The 24,034-nt window shown below is 38.3% G+C and overlaps 1 protein-coding gene across 1 annotated transcript in view; it reads left to right on the top strand.

Moving 5' to 3' along the window:
• The window catches only part of LOC109926896 (dedicator of cytokinesis protein 1-like), a 56,512-nt gene extending 32,545 nt beyond the window's left edge, over positions 1 to 23,967 (top strand). Inside the window, exons 6-10 of the mRNA XM_020526759.2 lie at positions 3,495 to 3,614; positions 8,628 to 8,717; positions 8,799 to 8,903; positions 20,069 to 20,210; positions 23,882 to 23,967. Coding sequence (XP_020382348.2) covers positions 3,495 to 3,614; positions 8,628 to 8,717; positions 8,799 to 8,903; positions 20,069 to 20,210; positions 23,882 to 23,967 — 543 coding nt within the window. The remainder of the gene's footprint in view (positions 1 to 3,494; positions 3,615 to 8,627; positions 8,718 to 8,798; positions 8,904 to 20,068; positions 20,211 to 23,881) is intronic.
• Positions 23,968 to 24,034: the final 67 nt, after the last annotated feature.

The following is a 24,034-nucleotide window of genomic DNA, read 5'->3' as shown; positions in this document are numbered from 1 at the left end:
TGTACTTCAGTACATGTGACAATAAATCAATCAATCAATCAATCAATGATGGTCATTGGCAAATGGGTTGACATGGAGGAGATAAGCAGCCATGGGGTAGTGAGGTGGTGATGATTGTGGGATGTCAGAGCTAGAAAGCTTAATTTTTAAGGAAACTGGGATGAAATCCCAAACAACATTCAAATCTCTGTGTTCTGAGGAAGGGTCACCGGACCCGAAACGTTAACTCTGTTTTCTCCTTCACAGATGCTGCCAGACCTGCTGAGCTTTTCCAACAACTTTGTTTTTGTTTTAATTCATATTATTGGCTATATTGGGTGCTACAATCCACAAGAGCAATATGTGGATATATCCCTCACTCTTCATTTAAAACTAGTCAAAGCTGTGGTGGAGTTAGTGTTTTGTTTGTTTCTGTATAATCTGGAAAATTCAATGTTTTCAGTTCTTTAATTAGAAAATCTTGCCCTTTTTTCCTATAGTTTTACCATTTTCATTCTACCACCATATCGTCTGTTTATGTTAAACCATCAGACATATAGTTTATAATTTTCTAATCCCAGTTTTACTCATATCATTGATATCATAGAATCTCTACTGTGTGGAAACAGGCCCTTTGGCCCAACAAGTCCACACTGACCCTCAGACCATCCCACCCAGACCCATCCCTCTACAACCCACCTAATTTACACATCCCTGAACACTATGGGCAATTTAGCATGGCCAGTCCACCTAGCCTGCACATCTTTGGACTGTGGGAGGAAACCGGAGCACCCGGAGGAAACTCACGCAGACACGGGCAGTTGCAACAATAGCAGTTTTATTATTTACCCCTCAGTTATTTTTCTAAATCATAGTTGTTAAACAATGACACATACACTCATGTAGACATTTAATCTAAACAAAGACATACCAGGACATTTTAAAATATTCTTTTGTAGCATATGAATTTAAAAGTCAAACAGATCATATGCAAAAGAAGACTTGGAACCAGTAGTGATTTGAATAATTTATTAGCACTTGAAAAGATGTGCACCCAGAGCTTGGTTGATACATTACTTAGTTCAGTTCATGATGCATGTGAGGGAGGGGCAATAAATGCTTGATTTTACCTTAAACTCACACAGTGAGATATAGAATCATTAGAATCTCTATAGTGCAGAAAGCAGCCCATCAAGTCTGCTCCAACTCTCCAAAGAGCCCCCTACCCTATCCCCGTAACCCCACATTTACCATGGCTAAAATTGGGATTAGAACATTATAACCTGCATATCTTTGGACTACGGGAGGAAACTGGAGCACTTGACAGAAACTCATGCAGACGTGCAGAGAACGTGAAAATTCCACACAGTTACCCAAGCCTGAAATTGAACACGGGTCCTTGGTGCTATGAGGCAGCAATGCTAACCACTGGCTATGATTGGCTTTATCTCCTAGTTGAAAGAGCTGAAGGAACTGTCAACATCTTTAAGAAAATAATGCAACTGCAAAATAAGTTTAAGAAATAAAATTAAAGGCAAATGACAGTGGCTTAGTTTCTGGACTCTGATAACCCCAAGGATGTTGATAGTAGGGGATGTTCAGTGATGGTATTGCCATTGAACGTCATGGCTGATTGTTTAATTTTTTTTGAGATGGTCATTGCCTGGCATTTGAGTGGTTTGAATGTTTCTTTCCACTCTTCAGCCCAAGTCTGGACATTGTTTGGGTCTTACTGCGTTTGGTTGCTTCGATATCTGAGGAGTCATAAATAATGCAGAATATTGTGCAATGATCAACAAACATACCCAATTCTGACCTTAATGGATGTATGTTCATTGATGAAGCAGTTGAAGATGGTTGAGTCTGGAATGCTACCTTGAGGAACTGCAAAGATGTCCTAGAGCTGAGATAACTGACCTCCAACAACCATAACCATTTTCGTTTCTGTTACATGTGATGTCAATGATGGACAGCTATTCCCCAATTCCCATTGATTCCTTCATGCCATACTTGGTCAAATAAGGTTTTGATCTCAAGGGTAGTCACTCTCACCTCAAGTCTGAAATTCAGCTCTTTTGTCCATGTTTCAGTCAAGGTTATAGTTAGGCCATGAGCTGAGTGGCTCTTGCAGAACCCAAACTGAGCAGTAGTGAGCAAGTTATTGCTAAGCAAGTGCTGCTTGACAGCACCATTGCTATCAAGCAGCACTTGCTTAGCAATAACTTCATTGATGCTGGAGGACAGTTATTGACCAGGTTGGATTTGTCCTGCTGTCTGTAATTATAACAAAGCTGGCAATTTTCCACTTTGTAGGATCGATGCAAGTGTTGCAGCTGCACAAGATCAGGTTGGCTAGGGGTGCAGCAAGATCTGGTGCATTCATCTTCAGTGCTGTTGTCAAAAAGTTGTCAGGATCCATTGTCATTTCAGTATCCACTGCTTTCTTCTGGCTCTTGATATCACATAAAACGAATCAAACTGACATCTGTGATGCTGAGGGCAGCCAGAGGAGACCAAGAGCTATTATTTCATTCCGCACTTGTGGCTGAAAATTGTTGCAAATGCTTCAGCATTATCTTTTGCCCTGATGTGTTGATTGCCCCATATTTGAGAATGTGGAGCCTCCAGCCTTGGGGTGGCACAGTGGCTCAGTGGTTAGCACTGCTGCCTCACAGCACTAGGGACCTGGATTCAATTCCACTGTCGGGTCACTGTCTGTCTGGAGTTTGCATGTTCTCCCTGTGTCTGCGTCGGTTTCCTCCCACAGTCCAGAGATGTGCAGGTTAGGTGGATTGGCCATGCTAATTTGCCCATAGTGTCCAGGGATGTGTGGGTTAGGTGGATTAGTCAAGGGAAATGTAGGGTTTTAGGGATAGGTAGGGGGTGAGTCTGGGTGGATTGCTCTCAGGAGAGTCTGTGTGGACTTGTTAGACTGAATGGTTTATCTGCACACTGTAGGGATTCTATTCTATGAATTAATTAATTCATGACTGGATGTGGCAGAACTGGACAACTTAAATCTGATTTATTAGCTGTGCAGTCATTTAGCTTGTCTGTCGCTGGCTGCTTATGCTGTTTGATATGCAAGTAATCCTGTATTGTAGCACTACCTCATTCGTAGGTATGTTAGGTGGCGCACTTGGCATGCCCCCCTGCACTCGGCATGCCTCCCTGCACTCATCATTGAACTCGTATCATTAGGTCAAAATGGTAAACCCCATCCATAACAGCAATGTGGGTGTACCTACACCAAATGGACTGCAGCAAGAAGGCGGTTCACCACAACCTTCTCAAGGGCAACACAAGGGAAAAGAACAGGAAATTGGGAGATGGGGTTAGTGCAAAACCAGTCTAGCAAAGGTACAAGGACAGTGAGCGATTTGCTCCTTTCTGTGCTGTAAATATCAATGTGCAGTGATCTACTTAACAGTGAGAAGTTTTGAAATATATATTATAGTTGTGTGTATATATATTTAAAATTAAAACACATACTCTTCTTTGTTAATTTTGTCAAGTGGTCTGACCAGCCATGTGCAGCTCACCTAAATCAGAGAGATGGATACCAAGCGCAGACCCAAGGCCAACTGAAAGAACAGCTTTACCAGGAAATTATCCACTACTTTGACAAGGGAAAGGTAAAATGATTTTATAATGCTGTATGAGTACAAGATGTCATAAAAAGGCAATATTTTCAGTTGCAACAGGCAAAACATTTTGGAAATGCTCTAAAAAGGCTTTACATAATTTACACAAAATGCATAAAACTATGTATTGTCTTTAAAAATGTAACATACTGTTATAAATTGTCTACATTAATAATCAGTAAATTCAAATCTATACCAATTTCATATCTGTATGCAGCAATATTTTAGCACTTCCAAACTCTTGGAACTCTCTCCTTGACCTAAGTACAGCATTGTACACCCTGTCAATTTCTTCCTGTCGGGCATTCTAGAACCTGCTATCAGTGTTGATTCCTACTGACCCAAAAGGGGCGTGTCACCATTTAAATACTGCATCCATAGATTGAGATGGTTTCATATGTACAATAAACTCTCAAGGTCATGACTCAGATTTGGTAATCTCAAAGCTACACATTTTACATCTTTTAACAATGTGAAATTGCAAAGTAACCTAGTTAAACAGCTATTAAGCTACTTTAATACTTTGAAACTGGCAATATTGTATTGGTCAAGGTTCACAAGATTTCCAGTATTGAAGTGTACACCCAAGTATTGAAAATATTTTCCCAGTCTGAAAAACAAGGGAATTCACGTAATAAAATATTAGTAGTTGTAATCAAAAAGTTTGAGAATTTATGTCCCTAGATCTAGGGAATTATTGCTAATATTCTTTTGCTGTATGTCCATTTAAATAGAATTCCATTACTTGAGAGCAAGTCTTAGCTTATTCAATTCCAAATTTACTACAGCTGAAAAACTGTTTAACCAAAAATCTTATCCTGTCTAGTTACAAAAACGGCTACGTTCACTGCTCCAGATTATTTTTATGAGCCAGATTCTCCTCCCCTCTGCCCCATCTGGATCTTTCTGAATGTTAACCTGCCCTCAACAAGGCCTGTGAGCCCCAGCAGTCATAAATATTTGTCTGCCAGCGGAGATTAGCACTTTGAAGTTCTGACTAGCTAGTAACATCCAAGGAGGAGGATACCTGGCTCAGAAAAAATTCCTACAATGCAGATTCTGACCCAATGCTAGTATCCCCGCTATACTGTGAATTTGCACATTTTAGGGCAGGAGGGAAGTGACAATGCCATTTTCTTCCTGCATGCATCTGTGTCATGATGTTAACTTCATAATGAGACTGAAGTTAGGTGAAATCTGGATGTTTCCACGTTCATCTTAATTGTGCCTTAACTGGTCTGTACTTATTAACAGGCACAAGCCAAGATCTGCCCTCTTAGCCAGAACTCCCAGAGTAATTTAAAACTATGCAGACCCAATTATCCAGCTTTCCACTTTTATCCTGTCCTTTAATTCTGTGAAACAGAACAAGTGTCAGCAAAATCATTCTTAATATATTCCAAGGGAGGTGGTGGTGGTGGACGTGGTGGTAGTGGTGTGTGGTGTGTGGGCAGGGCACGGTGGCTCAGTGGTTAGCACTGCTGCACCACAGTGCCAAGGACCTAGGTTTGATTCTAGCCTTGGGTGACAGTCTGTGAGGAGTTTACACATTCTCCTCATGTCTGCATGGGTTTCCACCAGGTGCTCAAGTTTCCACCCGCAGTCCAAAGATGTTCAGGTTGGGGGATTGACCATGCTAAATTGACCCATAGCGCCTAGGGATATGCAGGCCAGATGGACTATTAGCCACAGTAAACACAAGAGTTCCAGGCATAGGGTGGGATGCTGTTCAGAAGGTTGGTGCAGGACTTGAAGGGCCGAATGGCCTCTTTCTACACTGTAGGTTTCTGTGATTCAAATAAGCAACATGTCAGTGTTTTGGTGCCTTTGTAGCCAATACAACAGTATGTTCTGTTACGCAGAATTATTACAAGTGCTAAAGTGCAATATAATGTCATAATTAAAGAAATTTGTTAATTATATTATTAAATTAATACTTTTATTTCAATATGTTTAGAATAGATTCAGAATTGGATTTAAAAGATTCTTGTTCTTGGAACATTTAACAGGCTCTGCTTCCATGGAGCTACATTATGTTATGTTAATTAAAATACTTACATTCTTCCCACACAATTTTGAACTGGATCAGACTAGTTCCTTAACTGTCTCATTTGTTCAACTGCCAACACCAACATAATCATAATCACACAATTTTTCATTGATTGTATAATAACATTAACAATTTAATATCTTAAAAGGTCACATTTTCTATTTTTATGTGCACTTTACTACTTTTTTAAATTTTTCTGTTGGATGTGAAGATAATAGTATGCTTGTTAATTGTATATTGCTTAATCTATTGACTTTATATACTTTAAATATTAGATTAACCCCTGAACTGCTTTACTGTTATAAGAAGTTCCTTATGAGCAGTGCTACTGAACCAGGAATACTATAGCAAAAAGTACAAATTGTTCTTTTCTTTGTGGTGAAATAAAGGCTTATTATAGATATTAAGTTGTCTCATTTGCTAAATCTTATTACTAATTGTTTTACTTAACACACTTTCTGCTGCTTTACTCCCTTCAAATTCCTCAACCTTCTCAGTTAGTCTGACATTCATCCTATCTTTTCATTCCATTGCTTACTGACACTTTTCTTTCACTGTTTCCCCAATGCCCACCTTATATTTTTACCTTTCCTGTTTATCAGTTCACCCTGTCACATTTCTTCTTCTGATCAATACATGCCAGTACCCTGCTTATATAACTGCCCCTCTTCCCACAAAGGGTTGCATTTTTGTAGAGTCGAGATTACTCAGCTGACTTTTAAACATGGTAGGCAAGATCTGGATGCAGATGTCCAACCCCTATTTCTAAAGGATCCTATTTTTGTCAGCAGGTTAAGGGAGCAGAGCATGAATCTTCCAGACAGGAAACCCAAACACTGCAAATCCATATACGTTTTGTGCTGAGTTAATACAGACTCCATTCTGCTTTTCCAAGGAATATAACCCGCAGTTTAAAATTCCCAAATGATTGGAGTAGATGTAAACAGACTGGAAAGGCATATTTGGTCTGTTTAAGTGTTGTTACACTGAGGAGGGTGGACTGATCGACTATCCCACTCATCCACTAGCTACAACAGAGTTTGTGTTTTGTGCTATTGTTAGTTGTATATATTAGATTGTTATTAGCTCACTATCAGTAAAAGGTCAACCTGGTTTCTGAATACCCTCCATGTTTGGGGAAAAAAAAAGAACTCTGCCAAGTATTACTTTATCAAAGTTCTTTAAAGTTAACAGTCCAGGTAGAAAAATTATTCAGGTTGTCATATGCTGCCCTGAAGTCAAAATTACTTTCCACTTAGGTTGTTGGATATGAAGTTTCTTGATCTCTTTGGATTAGTTATGGCTGGTTGACTTTTGTTTTACTAGAGAGAGTGTTGTAGATTTACACTTCCCCTTTAAAAAGCCTTCTTTTATGGCAATGAGGTCATCTGATAGAATTTAAACTGTCAAATTTAGTGAGAGGTATTTCAGAGAAAAAGAGACAATGCAAAGACTTGTTTCCCCGGAGCAGTTTCTGTCTATGTTTAAAAAATAACATATTTTAAAACCAAAATCTAAAAAGTGCTTTGACTTTTGGTGTCTTGGTGTCTACATTGACATGTTGATTTCCTCATTTTTGAATGTATCATTTTTTGCTGCTGTTGCCGATGTCCTCTATTTAAACAGTGTTCTCTTAAATAAAAAAAAAGCAAACATACTCCTGTCCACCAATCTTATCATAAATTAATTAATAAATACATCCAGTGAATTATGTATTAATTATTATTTTAGATAGCACGTCTTGATACTAACATCAGGATCTAAAGTTTGTTTTTAAATTCTGAGGTCTTTACATTTGAACAAAAAATAGGTTGAATCTGTCAATGAATTAAAAAGAAACCCTTTGCACTGCTATGATCTAGTTTGGGTTAAAATGTAAATATATTGCCTTCTGGTTGTAAAGTTTATAATGGTGTTCCATGTTGATATTTTCCAAGGGACAGCATTAAACCTTATGAATGCTTGATGCTTGGCTGAGTTTCATACCTACAGTTATCTCAGGAAGTGATTATGAGTTCATGGTTTGATTGACAGTTTAAAGAGGCCATTTTGTGGAGTTTGAACAGGAGTTTGCTCGTTCTGTTTCTGCAAAATTAACCACTTGAGATTTAAAAGCTTTGAATGTGGTTCATGAACAGGAGTTTTTTTTACTGTGTCTAAGAACTCTTTTAGATTGCAAATGTTAATTTTCTTCATCTCCACATGGCTTCTCAGATGTAGTGCATGAGGTCATAGTTCAGATATTACATTTTCTTGAGGCAGTAATGGCATCATGGCCAAACTCAGGAAAACTCACTTAACAGCAGCTTACAACAAAGGTGGTAAGTAACCTACCTTTTATGGTAGCAGTAGGAGCAGGGATGCCCCTCTCAGTTAGAAATTAAAGCACCTTTCTAATTGCCACCATTCCTAACCACTCCACCTCAAAGAAGTCCAGTTCTTGATTCCTAGTTTCTCATTCTGTAACCCCGTTCTTCCATCTCACATTCCTAATACATCAACACCTCACAACTTCCTAAATCCAAATTTTCAATCCCACTCCACCCAGACTCCTTCTGTTTTTGTGAAATTTAAGTTATCTGCTGGTGGTAAACTGTGCCATACATTCATGCTGTGCATATCAATGGCATAATGTAATCCAGGGTAATTAATTCCCATAATAATGAAAGGCACCAGAGACCTTCCATGTACACAGTAACTCCGGAAATGAATGTTTTACTAGAACAGTAAAAATAAATGAGAATGGATTTTCAAAATGTTCATGTTGCTGTCAGTCAAAGTAAGCAAGCAATTGCACAATTTGTACAACATACCAGGACATTGCTAACGCAAAGAATAATGAGATGAAATGTATTAAACTTGACTTAATTACTAAATGTATGGACAGTAGTATGTGGTGTTGAGTAAGTAGAAACATTGAGCACTTCTGCCTTATCTATGACATTCTTTTTCAGATGTGGGAGGAGGCCATTTCTATAGGCAAAGAACTTGCAGAACAGTATGAAAATGAACTATTTGATTATGAACAACTGAGTGAATTGCTGGTAAGATATTAAATTTTATTTTTACTTTTTTTTTCCTGCATGAGCTGTTAATCATTTGAATTTTGTGGATCACTTTTGCAGCAAAAACAAGCTCAATTCTATGAGAACATTGTTAAAGTGATACGAGCAAAACCAGATTATTTTGCTGTTGGATACTATGGTCAAGGCTTTCCTTCATTTATCCGGGTGAGCACTTTTAATTTTTTACATTGGTTTGGAAAACATTTTGACAACTCTATCAACAGGAAAACTTCAATTCATTTGCTTAATACGCTGTTACTCATTTTACAGAGGTATTAATTGTCTCACTGGTTCTTCTGTTCAGAATCAAAAACATTCCCAGATAGGGAAAGAAAATTGGTGGGAAGGAAATGTGTTGTATTTTGAAAAACTGACTCTAACATTAATCATCTTCAGGTTTATGGTATAAAACACAAATGAATGTTACCGGCAACCATTATTTGCAATTATTTTGCAGTATCAATAGATGTGAACAGGTTAGGCAGAATCAAACTACATTTAAGCCATACTCATAGCCTAGCATGAATTTTTAATTTTCTCTCCCTTTAAAATTAACTGTCAAACCTGCTGTGTTGGTTCAATAGGCACATTAACTTCTGTGGTACCTTGCACCATCAGCAATGCCTTGACAGATTTAACGCACATTCTTCAATATTAATATTTTTAGAATGTCTTTTGAGTGCCAATGTATTAAACTTCAATTTTAATTTTCTATTTTGTATTGTCAGAAATGTTTTTTTGACTTTTTTGAGTTGCTCAGTGTTATACAATAGAGGGACGAGACCAGCAGAGTGTTGTGGTAATGAGTTCCTTCTAAAGTAATTAAAAAGATCTATAGGTACGCAAAATACATTTAAGTTATCTGCTGGTGATAAACTATGCCATACATTCATACATTCCTAACTTAAATACGCAAAAGGAGATGAACTTTTTCATTTGCATTTACTGAAGGAAGTGGCGTTAGTATTTATCTCTAAAGATGTGATTTTTATATTTGAATTTCGACATTTATTTATATAATTTAGATTTGGAATTCTGCAGTCTATCCCTGATAAATACATTTGTGGTCACACCAATCCAATTCTTCAGGAAAATGAATTAAATCTATATTCTTCTTCTGTTCAATATTCCAATCGTATTGTAACTTGAATATTCCAAAAGCAAATTATTGCAGACAATGGAAATCAAACAAAACAAAAATTGCTGAAAATATTTTACAGATCTAGTAGACAGATGGAACAGATACTGAACTAATGTTTCAGGTTCAATCACTCTTAATTGTTTACGGTCTTCATTGAACTGATCCTATGCTTAGCAGAAAGTTTGAACCTTTTATATCATTTTTTTAAATAATATTGATGTCCTAAAAAAGCATATAAAACATATGAGCATCCCCTTAAATATGCTTTGTTCTACTGCGATCATGTTTTTAGACTTTAAGAATTCTGTTGTAGTTCTGGAGACTTTCCCCCTTGCCTTGACCCACATTTATGTCATGGTGGCTCTCAAATATGATGAGAATGAAAAAATGATTTCTCCTTGTCAAGGAAACCTCTTTTCCTAAAGTGTTAAGTAGTAACTACCTTATTTCCATCTCATTGTAACTCGCTCCTTTACATCCTACTTCCAATTCTCCTCCTCCATCGTGAAACTAGACGGCACAAATTTCCGACAGGTAAAAGAGAGCCGATATCTCGTGGCCACAACTCTGTCCAGCCATCATGCCTTCTTCTGACCAACTTCATTTGTATTTGTATTGGAATCAGATGCCAGTGATTTTATGTGGACTATAGCTAATTACTTATTTTCAATATTTCTAATGCTGTTCATACTCAGCAGAATATTTGCATTAATAAGATATTACAGGAATCTCTGTATAAACATGGGTTACTTTTAATGACTACTTATTCAGTGCAGTATAAAACATAGATATTTTAGATATACTCATACTCATGTCTAGGAATTTAAATAATAAAATCTATTTAGCAGTTGTTGAGTGAAACTGTTTGATGAATGGGAATATAGATTATCTAATATCAGTGAAAGCTATCAGACCATATATTTTGCTAAATTTTTAATTCCAAGAGTATTGCAAATTTGAACTGGTTCAAACAGTTTTAATGCAATGCATTTCGATTAATCTTGCATGTCCCAGTTTTTAGTTAGAAAGTGCAATGCACTATTTGCATTCGAATGTACCTGCCTGTATATTAGATCATGTAAGTGTTAACTTATCGAAATGGATTATACCAGGATCACATGAGAATCACTGTTATTATGAATACCAGAATGATGTCATACTGGATGAATGTACGACATGGCTGAGTTGTAGGTGCATTGACATTCTGAAACGTTTTCTGTTTGCCAAGTGTAGCAGCCAGTTTTCAATTTGAACTTTATCTAAATTTTCAAGAGAATAATATGAAAGCTGGCTACACGTCATGAATTGACTGAAAGTGAGGAAGTATGGCTGATTGTGTCAGTGATCACTTTCAATTTTCAAAATACACATTGTCTGTTTGTAAGATGTTGCTTGAAAGGAGTGATCGTCTTTCTGAGTTGGATTTAAAATTATGATATTTTACTTTTTGTTTTGTAATAATTTCCAGAAAAGCAAATTGGTCTTTCTAAAACAACATACTACAACAATTTGTATTTATGTAGCATCTTCAACATGGAAAATTTGGAGAGACGTTATAAACTAAATTGACACTGAGCCACTAAAGGTGGTAGATTGTAAAAAGAGTGCCTTAAAAAGGAAACTGACGCATCGTAATTAAATGGAGAAATGATTGCATAGCCAGAGTGCTGGAATAACTAAAATTGGGGGTGCTCAATCATATTGGAATTAAAGGAGCTTTGATATCTGAGTTTGCAGCCCAGAGGAAGTTAGAGTTGGGAGGAGCCATGTTAGGGAGGAGTTTAAAAATGCAGATGAGCTTTTTAAATTTTTGTTTTACCAGGAAGTAGTATAGGTCAGCAAGTACAGGATGATGGGTGAACAAAGATTTGATGCAAACTGGAATACACAGGAAAGCCTGTGTTAAGAAGGCTGATTACATATCTTTAATTAAAATGCATATACCCTATCAATGTCTGGGGAATAGAGAGCAGACAGTAGGAAGAAAAGAGTATCGAATCTTATAATTGTTATAATTATAATTGCTTCTTTTCAATTATAAATATTTGAAAATTATACATGCCTTTGATTTTAATTTGACATGTAATTTCTCATTTGAAAGAAATAACAATTGTTCATCCCATTCAAGTAATTATAAATCCTAAGCGCCAGATATCTATTTTTCCTCCAATCATTTTGTCTTCTATCTCTAAAACTAATCCTAACAGAAATCAATTTTGTAATAATATGCACTGAATCATTTGGATATTTTTAAATCCAAGCTGAAACAGACATTGGGTAGAATTTTCCCCCTCCCTGGTGTGGTGGGAGTAATGGTGAGAAAGGTGACAAAATATGGTGAGAATGGAAAAAAAAAAGACAATTTCTTGATGTCAAGAAAACCTTTTTCCCCAATCTTTAAATGGCAACTACCTTATTTCCATATATTTGAATCTCATTATATCTTTTTACATCCCACCTCCAATTCTCCTCCTCCTCCATGAAGCTAGATGATGCAAATTCCTGACAGGTAAAAGAAAATGGGTATCTCACAGCTACTGCTCATCAAATGCCTATCCAGCCACCATGCCTTGCTTCATCTGAACAGCATTCTTGCATACTTCTTGGCTAGCATCCTCCTGGATCCATCATTCTTGCACCTCAGCATTGGCAAACCATTGGCCTGACCACATCATCATGCCTGCTGTCAAACAAACTCATCCAACACTCCAGGCTTCAGCATGGTACTTTGGAGCTGACAGACAGCTAAGACGAGCATGCCACTGCCAGATGTGTATCCAAACAGGATGCTTTTGACTTTGTCTTATGGCTCTTAGCTTGTTTTCTTCGTGCTCAGTCACATTAAACTTGCTCAAAGGCTGTGAGTCTCTGCCTACTTCACTTCCCTTTCATAATACACATTCAGTTTACTAGTGAGTTACAGGTTGCTAGTTTCCATGTGATCACATTGCTTTCTCAGTGCTCAAGATATTGAGCGTTCAGTGTCTGAAATTTGAGTTTGATTTCCAGGGCAGACAAAGGAAAGCAACTCGTGATAGTGAGGAAGCACTGAATAGTCAATTCAGTAATAAAGGGGTGTGCATGTTGCTGGACGGCATTGTGCTAGATCACCGTCAGACCTGTGGTATCTGCCAACGCATACATGGCAAACACTGCATGTGCTTTAAGCTAGTGGAGATATGAAAGTCAAAGGGAACTAATCTTCAGTAGGGTGAAGGGGAACTAAATTCAGTCACAGAATACTGCAGCAGTCAAGGGGCTCATTTGTTTAAACCACAGAGTTCGCCATGGTCAGTCAGGCATTTGGTCCTATAGGATTCTTGGAATCCATATCCTTGCAGTCCGCGATTGGTCCACAGTCAGTCCTGAGGTCAAGTGCAAGCAGTCTGCGGATTATGGGTAGGGGATGGGCAGTGATCAGTCAGGGCTATCCTACCAAGTTAATCTTGGGGGTGGGCCACACTGAGTATTAGGGGTTTGATTAACAGTACTAAAGGAGGTTATTGGGGGCATTTTGTGGAGTTCTTGGAAAAGTGGGCAACTCCAGATGAGGGGTGGGCTTCATTGTGCTGAGGCTGAGGGAGTGATACTTGTGACAGGAGGCAATTGCAAATAGTAGGATGGGGCCACATAGTCAATAGATGTGACCTGGGAACTCCGGAAGTTGGAGGTGGAGCAGAAGGCCTCAAACAAATCACTGTAACTCTGAATTCTACATGGTGAGGGTGTAGAATGAGCAAGGGAATGGGAATTTTCAAAGTCATTGGTTTTCAGGGTAAAATGGGCTTATTCGTAGTTATGTAAAGGCGATCAACTGAAATTAGAAAGAGGCTGAAAAGTCAGTCTGGCCACAGGAGCATCAGAAAAAGAGACATAAAGGAAGGGAGTGGTCAATTGTGTCACAAATGGAGCTTGCACATCACTCATGCTAACAAGAAGTTTGAACATCACCATAGCAAATCAAAAGTCAACTGTGGCACTGACTTCACAAAATGGTTGATATCAAATGCAGAGTGGACAGTGTAATTTGCTGCCTTTATTTTTCAGGGGCAGACTAAAAATCTCGGATTTTGATGCCCTGCTTTAGGGCAATTGTGGTAATCATATCTCTTGTTGATTAAGTAATACCACACATCTGACTACAGTTTGCACTTCAGATCATTCATTGTTGAAGATTGAAAATAAACCATTCTGGCCTCAAGGAATCATGGGCACTACATCATGTGCACCAGTTGCCTCCTTATCACGTAAGCTAAACAAGTGTCATGAGATCCAGAACCTTAAAAAAACAGAGCCAAAAGGTCCCATTTCACAACCACATTCCTTGGCAAGTTCTGGAGGTCAGCGCTTCACAACTGCCATAATCTGACATGGAAATGTACATGTTCAAAGACATGGCCTGTAATGCAGAACAAGCCTTTTCTATGAGAGGACGGGGGGGGGATTTCTTTCACGTTGGCTTACTATCAAAATTCCAGATCCAGTATAGTATGAAAACTTTGATTGTGCAACACATAATTAGATAAGCTCACTAGCATCTTCAAGGCCAACTATGGATGGGTAATAAATGCTGGCCCAGCCAGGGAAGCACAATTCCCAAACACGAATAACAAAAAAAAGTTACCTACCTCAAGGGTCCTATCAAGACATATCAATGACAGACTTTGAAGAAATAGGACAATATTTCCGAGCCCAAATTGTGAATGGCTTGGAGTAGAACTTGGAGGTGGTGGTGATATTCCCATGTATCTGCTGCCCTTGTCCTTTTCAATGGAAGTGATCATTGGTTTGGAAGGTGCTGTCTAAGGAATTGGTCAATTTCTGAAGTGCATCTTGTAGATGGTGCACTCTTTTGCTACTGGGTTTGGTGCAAGAGGGAGTGACTGTTGATGTTATGCTAATCAGGCAGGCTGCTTTGCCCTGGGCAGTGTCAAGCTTCTTGAGCATTGTTGGAGCTGAATTCACCTAGGCATGTGAGGAATATTCCATCATACTCCTATATGCTATGGAATCACAGGCCAGGGAGATGCAGGGACCAGACAGATCTGGAATGTCTATTGAAGAAGCATCTAGGGGGCAATGTGTTGCCGCTCTGACCTGTAGGCATGGTCTAGCACTGTCCTGTTTCTCTGAGGAAGGAGTGACCTGGAAATCAGGTCAAGGTGCCTCATTCCCCTTTCACCATGTCATTGATGCTGAATGCCCATGGTGAGAGTGATGGGAGTGTTAACGTATTTACATATCCATGAGCCACCGAGCACTCTTCTGGACCTGCATCTGTACAGTGGTCACCAACCAACTCATTAATGCCCAAGAACAGGAGTCCGGTGACAGGTCAGATGCCTGGGTCTTTGAGACCTGGAATGCCTGGCTTGTTCACTCCGCAACCAGTTGCAGAGACATGTCAGTGTCACATATCTGATGTGCTCATCAGATTATGCACCCAAGTCTAATCTAGAAAGACCCCTCACTGAGTTGGTAAAGAATGTTTGCAAGCACCTTGTTTGTTTATCCTGAGTTTTAACCAGCTTTTCCCTGAAAGCTAGAGATGGATCTGAGGATCTCCAGTGCTCACTACTTAATGGTTAGGGGTTCCCTGGTGCCACTTGTGTGTGCATAAGAAAAAAAAGGGAATTTTTGGTCACAGATGGATAAAAGCTGATGCAGAAGTGGTAAAGGAAGAGCAATGCAATAGAACAAGGCTTATTGGGTTGGTTGCCTATTGGTGTCTCCCCAACCCCACGTGAGCTCCTGCTCTTCTCCAGCCAGATCCAGTATTTTTTCCTTGGAGGGAGTGAGGAATCTGATGTCCAAATTTCGAACATTTTGCTTTTTTTAATTGACATTTTTTCCTTCTCCATTCAGTGTTTCATTCTGCCTCTTTTGTCTATTTTTTTTAAAAAAACCTTAATTGATAGCAAATTCACCTTGTTACACTTCCCGCCAAGTTATTTTGTTGTTTCTTTCACAATCCTACACTCTGTTTCATTCAGAAAAGACTGTGTTTTTAAACTGTGTCCATTCAGATCTAAGATGCCTTGTTTCCTTGCTGCAATTTCATCAATTTGCACATTCAGAAACTTGCCATGCAAAAAAAAAACCTAAATGTGAAGGTCAAAGCTAATTTACAGTGCATATTGTTAGATGTCCTGCTGCAGGAAAATTTGGCTTAATATCTATGACGACTTCTCTCCTTCATGTTTATATATGTATTTTGCTACTTAATCATTAAGTGTGTCTCATCTTTGTGCACATCTTGGAAAGTTATGCAAATTGCTCTAAATCTCTATGTAGGTAATGACCTTGCATTCACAGTTTGAGGGACACGTTGCCATATCTACCCTGTTTTCCCTTACCTTGCATACCTATAGGTCACCTTTCCCACAACAAACAGTTGGCAATAGTAATCTATTATAGATGTAATCAGTTAATCTGCATGGTGAATAAACTAGTGTAAGCATAAACCAAATTGTTTTGTCAACGTTACAGAATTTACAGTATATTGTTGCATTAAACTTAAGGTCATCCAATGTTCTGCTGCCACTGTCCTAATACACAAGAGGTCTTGTTCACCTATCGCCACTGAGCTCAAAATACCCAGCTGCCTATGAAGCAACACCTCAATTCTAAATTCCCCCTTTTCAATAATGTCTTCCAGCCTTACAAACCTGTCAGATACCTCTGCTCATCTATCTCCACTCTGTTGCACACCTTCAATTTAATCACACAACCATTGATGGCATGCTTTCAGCTGCTAAGACATGAGTTTATGGAATTCCCCAAACTTTTGGCCACCTACCCGAATATCTCCTTGAATGTTTTGTCTGAATTTTCTACAATATAACATTGCTATGCAGAATCTTTTGACATTTTTCAATGTTAAAAGAACTATATAAATACAATAAATACAAACAGACCGTTTGGTGCAACCAGTCCATGATGAACATAATCCCAAACTAAACTAGGCCCACCTGCCTGCTGCTGGCCCATATTCCTCCAAACAACTCTCTTCCCTGTAAATTCAAATAGTTGCTGACACACGTAATTTTATTGCAATAACAATTACTTACAGTGAAGGTGATCTAAATGACTAATGCTTATCATACAGCATAACAAAATCTTTGCTAAAATTACAAATGAATCTAAAATATTTTGGCATAGTTATAATTTTCTTCTGAACATCATGAAAATTTCAATTGGAATCTGTCTAAAGTCATTGTCTTCTGTAGAAATTAACAGATTATCAATGCCACTTATTCAAAATACTTAAATATATTTATAACAAAACAAACAAACAACCATTTCTTAAACTCCAAGTTTAAAATACTTTGCTATTTATGTTAGCAAGCATTTACTCTGTCAATTCATTGGATTGATTTTTACACTGGTTATTAAGAAAATTCAGTTATGAAAATCAATTCAAGAGCAGAAGCTCTTCGGTTTAAAAAAAATAGCTTTCTCCTTGACCTTTAATTGAAAAAAATAAAGAAATTATTTTACTCTATCACCCGAAACTTAAATTTTTTTCATCTCACTGAAATAATAGAATCCTTTGTCATTGATCAATGCATGTTCTTTCCAGTTGGAAGTGTTAAACTCCTGCTTTCACTTCTTGCATACTTAAAAGGAGGAATGTACAATTGTTTTATAAAAAAAAATTCTCAAACTGCCACTTCCATCCTTCTAATCTCTCCTGCTGCTCAGACATCCATGGCCTGTATGGTGTTGGCACTCCAATCAGCGTGTGTCAGCCCTCTGACCTTAGAGCAACATTTACTGGCAGTTTCAGTGTACATGAAGCTAAAAACCAAACAAGGGCTAAATTAAAATAAAAAGTTGTGAAAAATCAATTGGGCAGATGCTTTGCATTTTTTCATGCCACCAAAGGGACACAAGCCCCTTTGAAGCATTGGCCTCATTACCATGCTTGTAGCAAACTGTGGGTAATACACAGATGCAAATTAGCCTGCTTTCAATCTTGAGCCAGTGGACAAAATCATCTTTGGGGGCAATGATCCTTAGGGCGGCCCCAAAAATACCAGCAGAGATTGTTGGGGATCGAAGATGAAGAACTCCCTGCACTAATTTGTAAAGAGCCTCTGCAGTTTTCAGTGTTGTGTATGTTAACAATCATTTGAAATGCTAATCTACTGAATTGACCTTTATGCTAGCTCTTAATTGAACTATAGTGATTCAAATCAATACAAGTGCCACAGTCTTATGCAAAGCAAGAATTCTCATTGTGTGATGGTTCAGATTTATTCTAGATTTCATCCAGTTATAGGGGAAAATTTCAGATGGGGCCCTACAATGTCATAGGATGTCATTTTGCATATTTAATCATCCTGTCATCTGTTTCAAATGGGTGGGCTGCTGGCTCATTTCTGGTCTCTAAATTGCTTCAAGTGGGCTCTGAACATTACTGAGTACTAAGTTTTTAAATTGCTGTCCACTCATTTTTTGGGTAAGGAATAAGTGATGAAGTTGTAAATCACTGATGCTTTTCAACCAAGTATTGCTCGTAAAACTGTGCTGCTTGATGATTACTAAGTTAAGAATGTGTTGATAGAAATTAAATCATTGCTTCTTAAACAAGAGCTACATGTATCCACAGCGTTCTACAACACTAAAAATATAATCTCCACACTTCTCTTCAGATTATTGATAATCAGTTGTAGTTTCTAGAGGGCTATGAATACAAAGTTTCATTTTCAGCATACGAAAATGTCAGCTGGAAAAGATCAGTTGGTCGATCAAACCTGTTGACAGCATGATGGTGAAACCAGAGTTGTTCAAAACATCCTTTATTCCCTGATCACCAGTCCCTTTCCCCTTGATCACCTGCCAAATCTTACCTATTAAAGACACTTACCTTCTACATTGTCTGTTCTCTGCTCCAGTCAGGAACTGGTTGAACTCCCTTTTGAAGGCAAAGAATCTGCATCCGCATACAACACATTGGGAAAAGAACTGTCTGATATCCAATCTATTTCTGCTTCGATCTATCATCAGTTGAGCTAATGTCCCAAGGCCTTCTCAATCTGCCAAACTGTAGTGACCTCTCAATGGGATACAGTACAGTTCTTTAATTATTGACCTCTATTAGGTCACCACTATGTTTGTATTTCTGACAAAGCTAGAACTATGCAAAGCACTTGTCAGACTACAGCAGGAATACTGTGAACAGTTTTGGACCTTTATCTATCAGAAAGATACACTAGCATTGGAGGCAGTCCAATATAGAAGGACTGACTTAGATATTGAGTAGGTTGTGCTGTATCCATTGGAATTTAGAAGAATGAGAGACAACCTTTTTGAAACACACCGGGTTCTTAGAGAACTTGACAGGATAGATATAGAAAGGTTGTTTCCCCACTATGGGAGAGTCACTGACCAGAGGGCATAATCTGAGTATAATAGGTTGCATGTTTAGGCCAGAGCTGAGGAGGAATTTATTCTCGTAGGGGGCGGTTGAGAGTTTGTGGAATTCTTTATCACAGAAGGATGTTGGGGCTGAATCACTGAGGGTATTCAAGGCTGAAGGAGGCAGATTTTTTTAAGCAATAAGGGAATGATTGGTTATGGGGAAAAGCAAATAAGTGGAGTTAGGGTCATCAGATCAGCCATGATCTCATTGAGTGCTAGGCCAAACTTGATGGGTTGAATTACCAATTTCTGCTCGTGTCTGATGGCCTTAAGTAAACAGACAAATGTCTTTGAGTCGACCTGAGGTTCATTAAATTACTCTTGTCTCTCCTGTTCCGAAGCAACTTATCACCCCATGTTGTGGGGGAAAGAAAAACGCAGGGCGTAATGCTCTTTTCCATGTAGTCTGACCACCAATCAGTAGTGTTAAAATGGTGTTCTTTTATCCTGAAGAAATTGTATTAATAAAACCAATGTTTATTTAACTATAACAATTTATTTACATTGATCATGAATCTTCAGTAATCTGTGCACTGATTTCTTGTCCACTTTCTACAGTGTTCCCTGTAAATGAAACATTAATTCTGTGTTGGTTTAACTGGCATACACCATTTTCGAATAAAAATTAGTGAGACCGTGCAACGCCATGACAAAGGTTAATTAGTGATAAATTTTAATACCTCCTCGCCGCAAAGAGACTGCAGAAGAGGTAGTTGTTCTGATTACTTGGAAAATGTCATGATTTGTTTTTTTTTTTCTCTAGAACAAAATGTTCATTTACAGAGGAAAGGAATATGAGCGACGGGAAGACTTTGAAGCAAGGCTGTTCACTATATTTCCCAATGCAGAAAAAATGAAGACAACATCTCCTCCAAGTGATGACATTAAAAACTCTTCTGGACAGTGTATCCTTAGAATGTGCTGGCATGCGCATCCTTGGGTGGGAAAGGGTAGTTTTCGTGCACAAAGCAAATTTCCAATTTAAACACAAAATTAAAATAAAAATATAATTATAAGACAGTGCTGATGTAATATTTTCCCTGCATTTATTTTATGTATTCAATCCAAAGCACTACTACAAAAAAAACTCAAACTCAAATTGGTCTCACCAGTACCACCACCAGTAATAAATTGTTGCTAACACCACTTAACAGCTTTTTGTAATTCAAAATATACTGTCCACACTCAAATCTATAAGGACAAACTCATTGTTCATCTGGGGCGTATTGCAATTTAAATTAGTTTTATGCCAGTTGTGCTTTACTGAAGCCCTAATGACAGCACAATGTCTCATGTTCAAATGGTGTTGCCACCAACATCAGAATATAACATTCAATGTCTTGTATTGCTTTTACATAAAACCCTCCTTAAATCTTGCTCAAAGCAAATTTGTCAGGAAAGACGTTGAGACAAGCTAAATGCCAAAATGTTGTTTTGTTTGAAATAAAACGCGAAACATTTATTTACTTCAGATTTTCTTGACATATTTTTGAATTTCCTTATTGTAGTTCTAAATCATTGTTGTTCCACCTGCAGTGCGTATAACCTACTGGCAGCTCTGACACAATGATGTAGTTTGTTGTCATTGTGTAATAAGAACACAAACAGCCAATTCAGCCCCTTCATCCTGCTCAGCTGTTTAATATGATTGTGGCTGATCTCATCTTAACCTCAACTCCACTTTTAGTGCCTGCTTCCCATAATCCTTTTAACCCATTGCTAACTAGCCAAAAGCCTTCAAGACCCCTTGATTTCCTTTTTGGTCCTATTGTTGCTTGACTATATTTGTTTTGCTATTCATGACTCATGGGTTAAACAATGCGCAAACTAATATTAATTTCTATATTGTAGCTAAAGAGAAAGGGTATTCTGTTATTGTGTCCCAAAAAGTGAGATGGCTGACTATTGCCTGCCTCTTGAAGGAAGTTGGGTACAGGTGCTCAAGATACCAGTGGCTTCACGAACAGGTTGAAGGACTTTTGACAATGTGGTAATTTCATTTACCCATCACTGCGATTTGTCCTAACTCATTCGTTTGCAGGTGGTTAAAGTGCAAGCTGCATGAATAAGGGAAATACCATCTCACCAGCTTGATTGTGTTTTTTAAATACATGACCAAAACGTTAGAGGGCAGAGTGGTAAACATTGTCTACATGGACTTTAACAGGGCCTTTGACAAGGTTTGACATGGTAGACTGGTTATTAAAGATGGATCACATGAGATCCAAGGAGACCTTGCCAAATGGATACAAAATTGGCTTGATGTTAGGAGGCAGGGTGATGCTGGGGGTTTGTTTTTAGACTGGAGGCCTGTGACCAGTGCTGTTCGGCTGGGATCAGTGCTGGGTCCACTGATGTTTGTCATTTATATGAACAATTTGAATGAGAATATAGGAAGCATGGTTAGTACGTTTGCAGATGACACCAAATTGGTATTATAGTGGACAGTGAAAAAGGTTATCTAAAAGTACAATTCGATCTTCACAACTGGGCCAGTGGGCTGAGGAATGGCAGATGGAGTTTAATTTACATAAATATGAAGAGTTGCATTTTGTTAAGATGAACCAGGGTAGGACTCACACAGTTAATGGTAGCATCCCGAAGAGTGTTGTTGAACAGAGACCTAGACGTTCACATATATATTTCCTTGAAAGTGGCATCACAGGTAGACTGGTTGGTGAAGACTATGTTTGGCACACTTGCCTTCATTGGTTAGAGCATTGAGTAAAGGAGTTGGGACGTCATTGTTGCAGCTGTATAGGACAATGGTGAGACTACTTTGTGTACTGCGTACAATTCTGGTCACCCTGCTATAGAAAATATTTTATTAAATTGGAGAGGTTACAGAAAAGATTTACAAGGACATTACCAGGACTGGAGGCTTTTATTTAAGGAGAGGCTGAGTAGGCTGGGACATTTTTCCCTGGGGCATAGGAGATTGAGGGATGACCTTATAGAGGTTTATAAAATAATGAGGGGCATAGATAAGGTGAATAACCAAGGTCTTTTCCCTAGGGTCAGGAAGTTTAAAGCTAGAGGGCATAATTTTAAGGTGAAAATTTAAAAGGGATCGGAGAGGCAACTTTTTCACACAGACTTGTTCATATGTAGAATGAACTGCCAGAGGAAGTGGTTGATCCAGGTACGGTTACACCATTTAAAAGACATTTGGACAGGTGTATGAATAAGAACGGTTTAGAGGGACACACGCCAGACGCAGGCTAATGGGATTAGTTTAGATTGGGAATCCTGGTTGGCATGGACAAGTTGGACTGAAGGATCTGTTTCCATGCTGTACAGCTATAATTGAAAATCCAATTCCTCTTCAAATTTATTCAGTGTTCTGGCATTCAAACTCGGGGGTGGTGAATTCCACAGATTCAAACCCTTTGAGAGAAGCAATTCCTCCTCATTTAGTTTTTGGCAGATATAAAATATATATCCTCTCATTCTAAGTTGCTGCACAAGGGGAACATTTGCTCAATATCTAATTTGTCAACCCCCTTAGCATCTTTTATACCTCAATTAGATCTCATTCTTCTAAGCTCAAGCAAGTATATGCGTAAACTGCTCAAATCAACTCTCGTGTGTCCCCACCAGTTCAACTCTGGAATTAGAGCCTTTTTGAACTGCCTCCAGTGCAATTACATCCTTCAAGTAAAGGGATAAAACTACAAGAGTGTATGCCAGAGGCAATCTGCAAAAACATCACCTACTTCCACTTTAGCTCATCTGCTGTTGAACCTTGGATTTTTGAACCTTTGCCACCTTTGGAAGCAGATGATCTTCTGCAGGTTAAGAAAATGGCTTTTATAAATGGAGATAATATTGTGTCAAAAGTGTAATTCATAGTCGTATATAATGCCATGGTTGCAAACAACTTGTCAGAATGACATAGAAACATTCATTGGAAAGGGTATGGGTTTTGTAGCAGGAATCAAAAATGATGATCTTGATCTTCCCAATATTTAATTCAAGGACATTGTGGATCATCTAAGGCTAGGTTCTGGACAAAATCAACAGAGCAAACAAAGTAGGTGATGCTGTAGTAGCGCTGGATGACAACATAAATTTGAAATCTGATCCATGTTTTTATATGGTGTTAAGGGCAACATGTAATTCTGGAAGAGGATGTATCCTTGATTGCTTCTATGCATTACCTCTGGGAGGCTAATTGCTAGAGATGCTGTGACTACTAATTGGTAACTAAATAAGAGAAACACAGTAGAAAATAAAGTTGGCTTAGAACTCGGGCAGGGGAGAGCCTGAAGAGGAGGTTTTGCTTGGTGATGAAGGGGCAACAGATAGCAGTAGAGGTATTGGAACAAATGGATTCAAATTTAGTGACAAATAATTTTATTAGCACCTTGTTTTTGAAGTGAAAGTTGAAAAAGCAAGGAGAAATTTGCAGAGACAGTTGGATATTGCATAAGAAAGCAAAAAGGTTATATTTGCTCTCCAGGATAGTCCTGAAATAACAGATAAATATTGAATGGATAAATGTAGTTCAGCCATACTGGATTGCTAAGTGGTGCTTGAAATATGCTCAAGTAAACTCTTTAACAAACTGCTGTAGATATTCAGTGTTTCACAGTGCAAACCATACGTGAACTGCCACCAAAATTCAAGAACAAGACGGTGTCTGAACAAATATTGAGGTAAAAATCTACTCCAACCTTCATTATTTACATATGCTAAGATCCATCAAGAAAAGTTATTTGGCCCCCAG

The sequence above is a fragment of the Rhincodon typus genome, chromosome 20 (genome assembly GCF_021869965.1).
Source record: "Rhincodon typus isolate 14 chromosome 20, sRhiTyp1.1, whole genome shotgun sequence".
Taxonomy (NCBI): domain Eukaryota; kingdom Metazoa; phylum Chordata; class Chondrichthyes; order Orectolobiformes; family Rhincodontidae; genus Rhincodon; species Rhincodon typus.
Note: the sequence above shows the minus strand (reverse complement) of the source record. Positions and strands in the feature narration are given on the sequence as shown.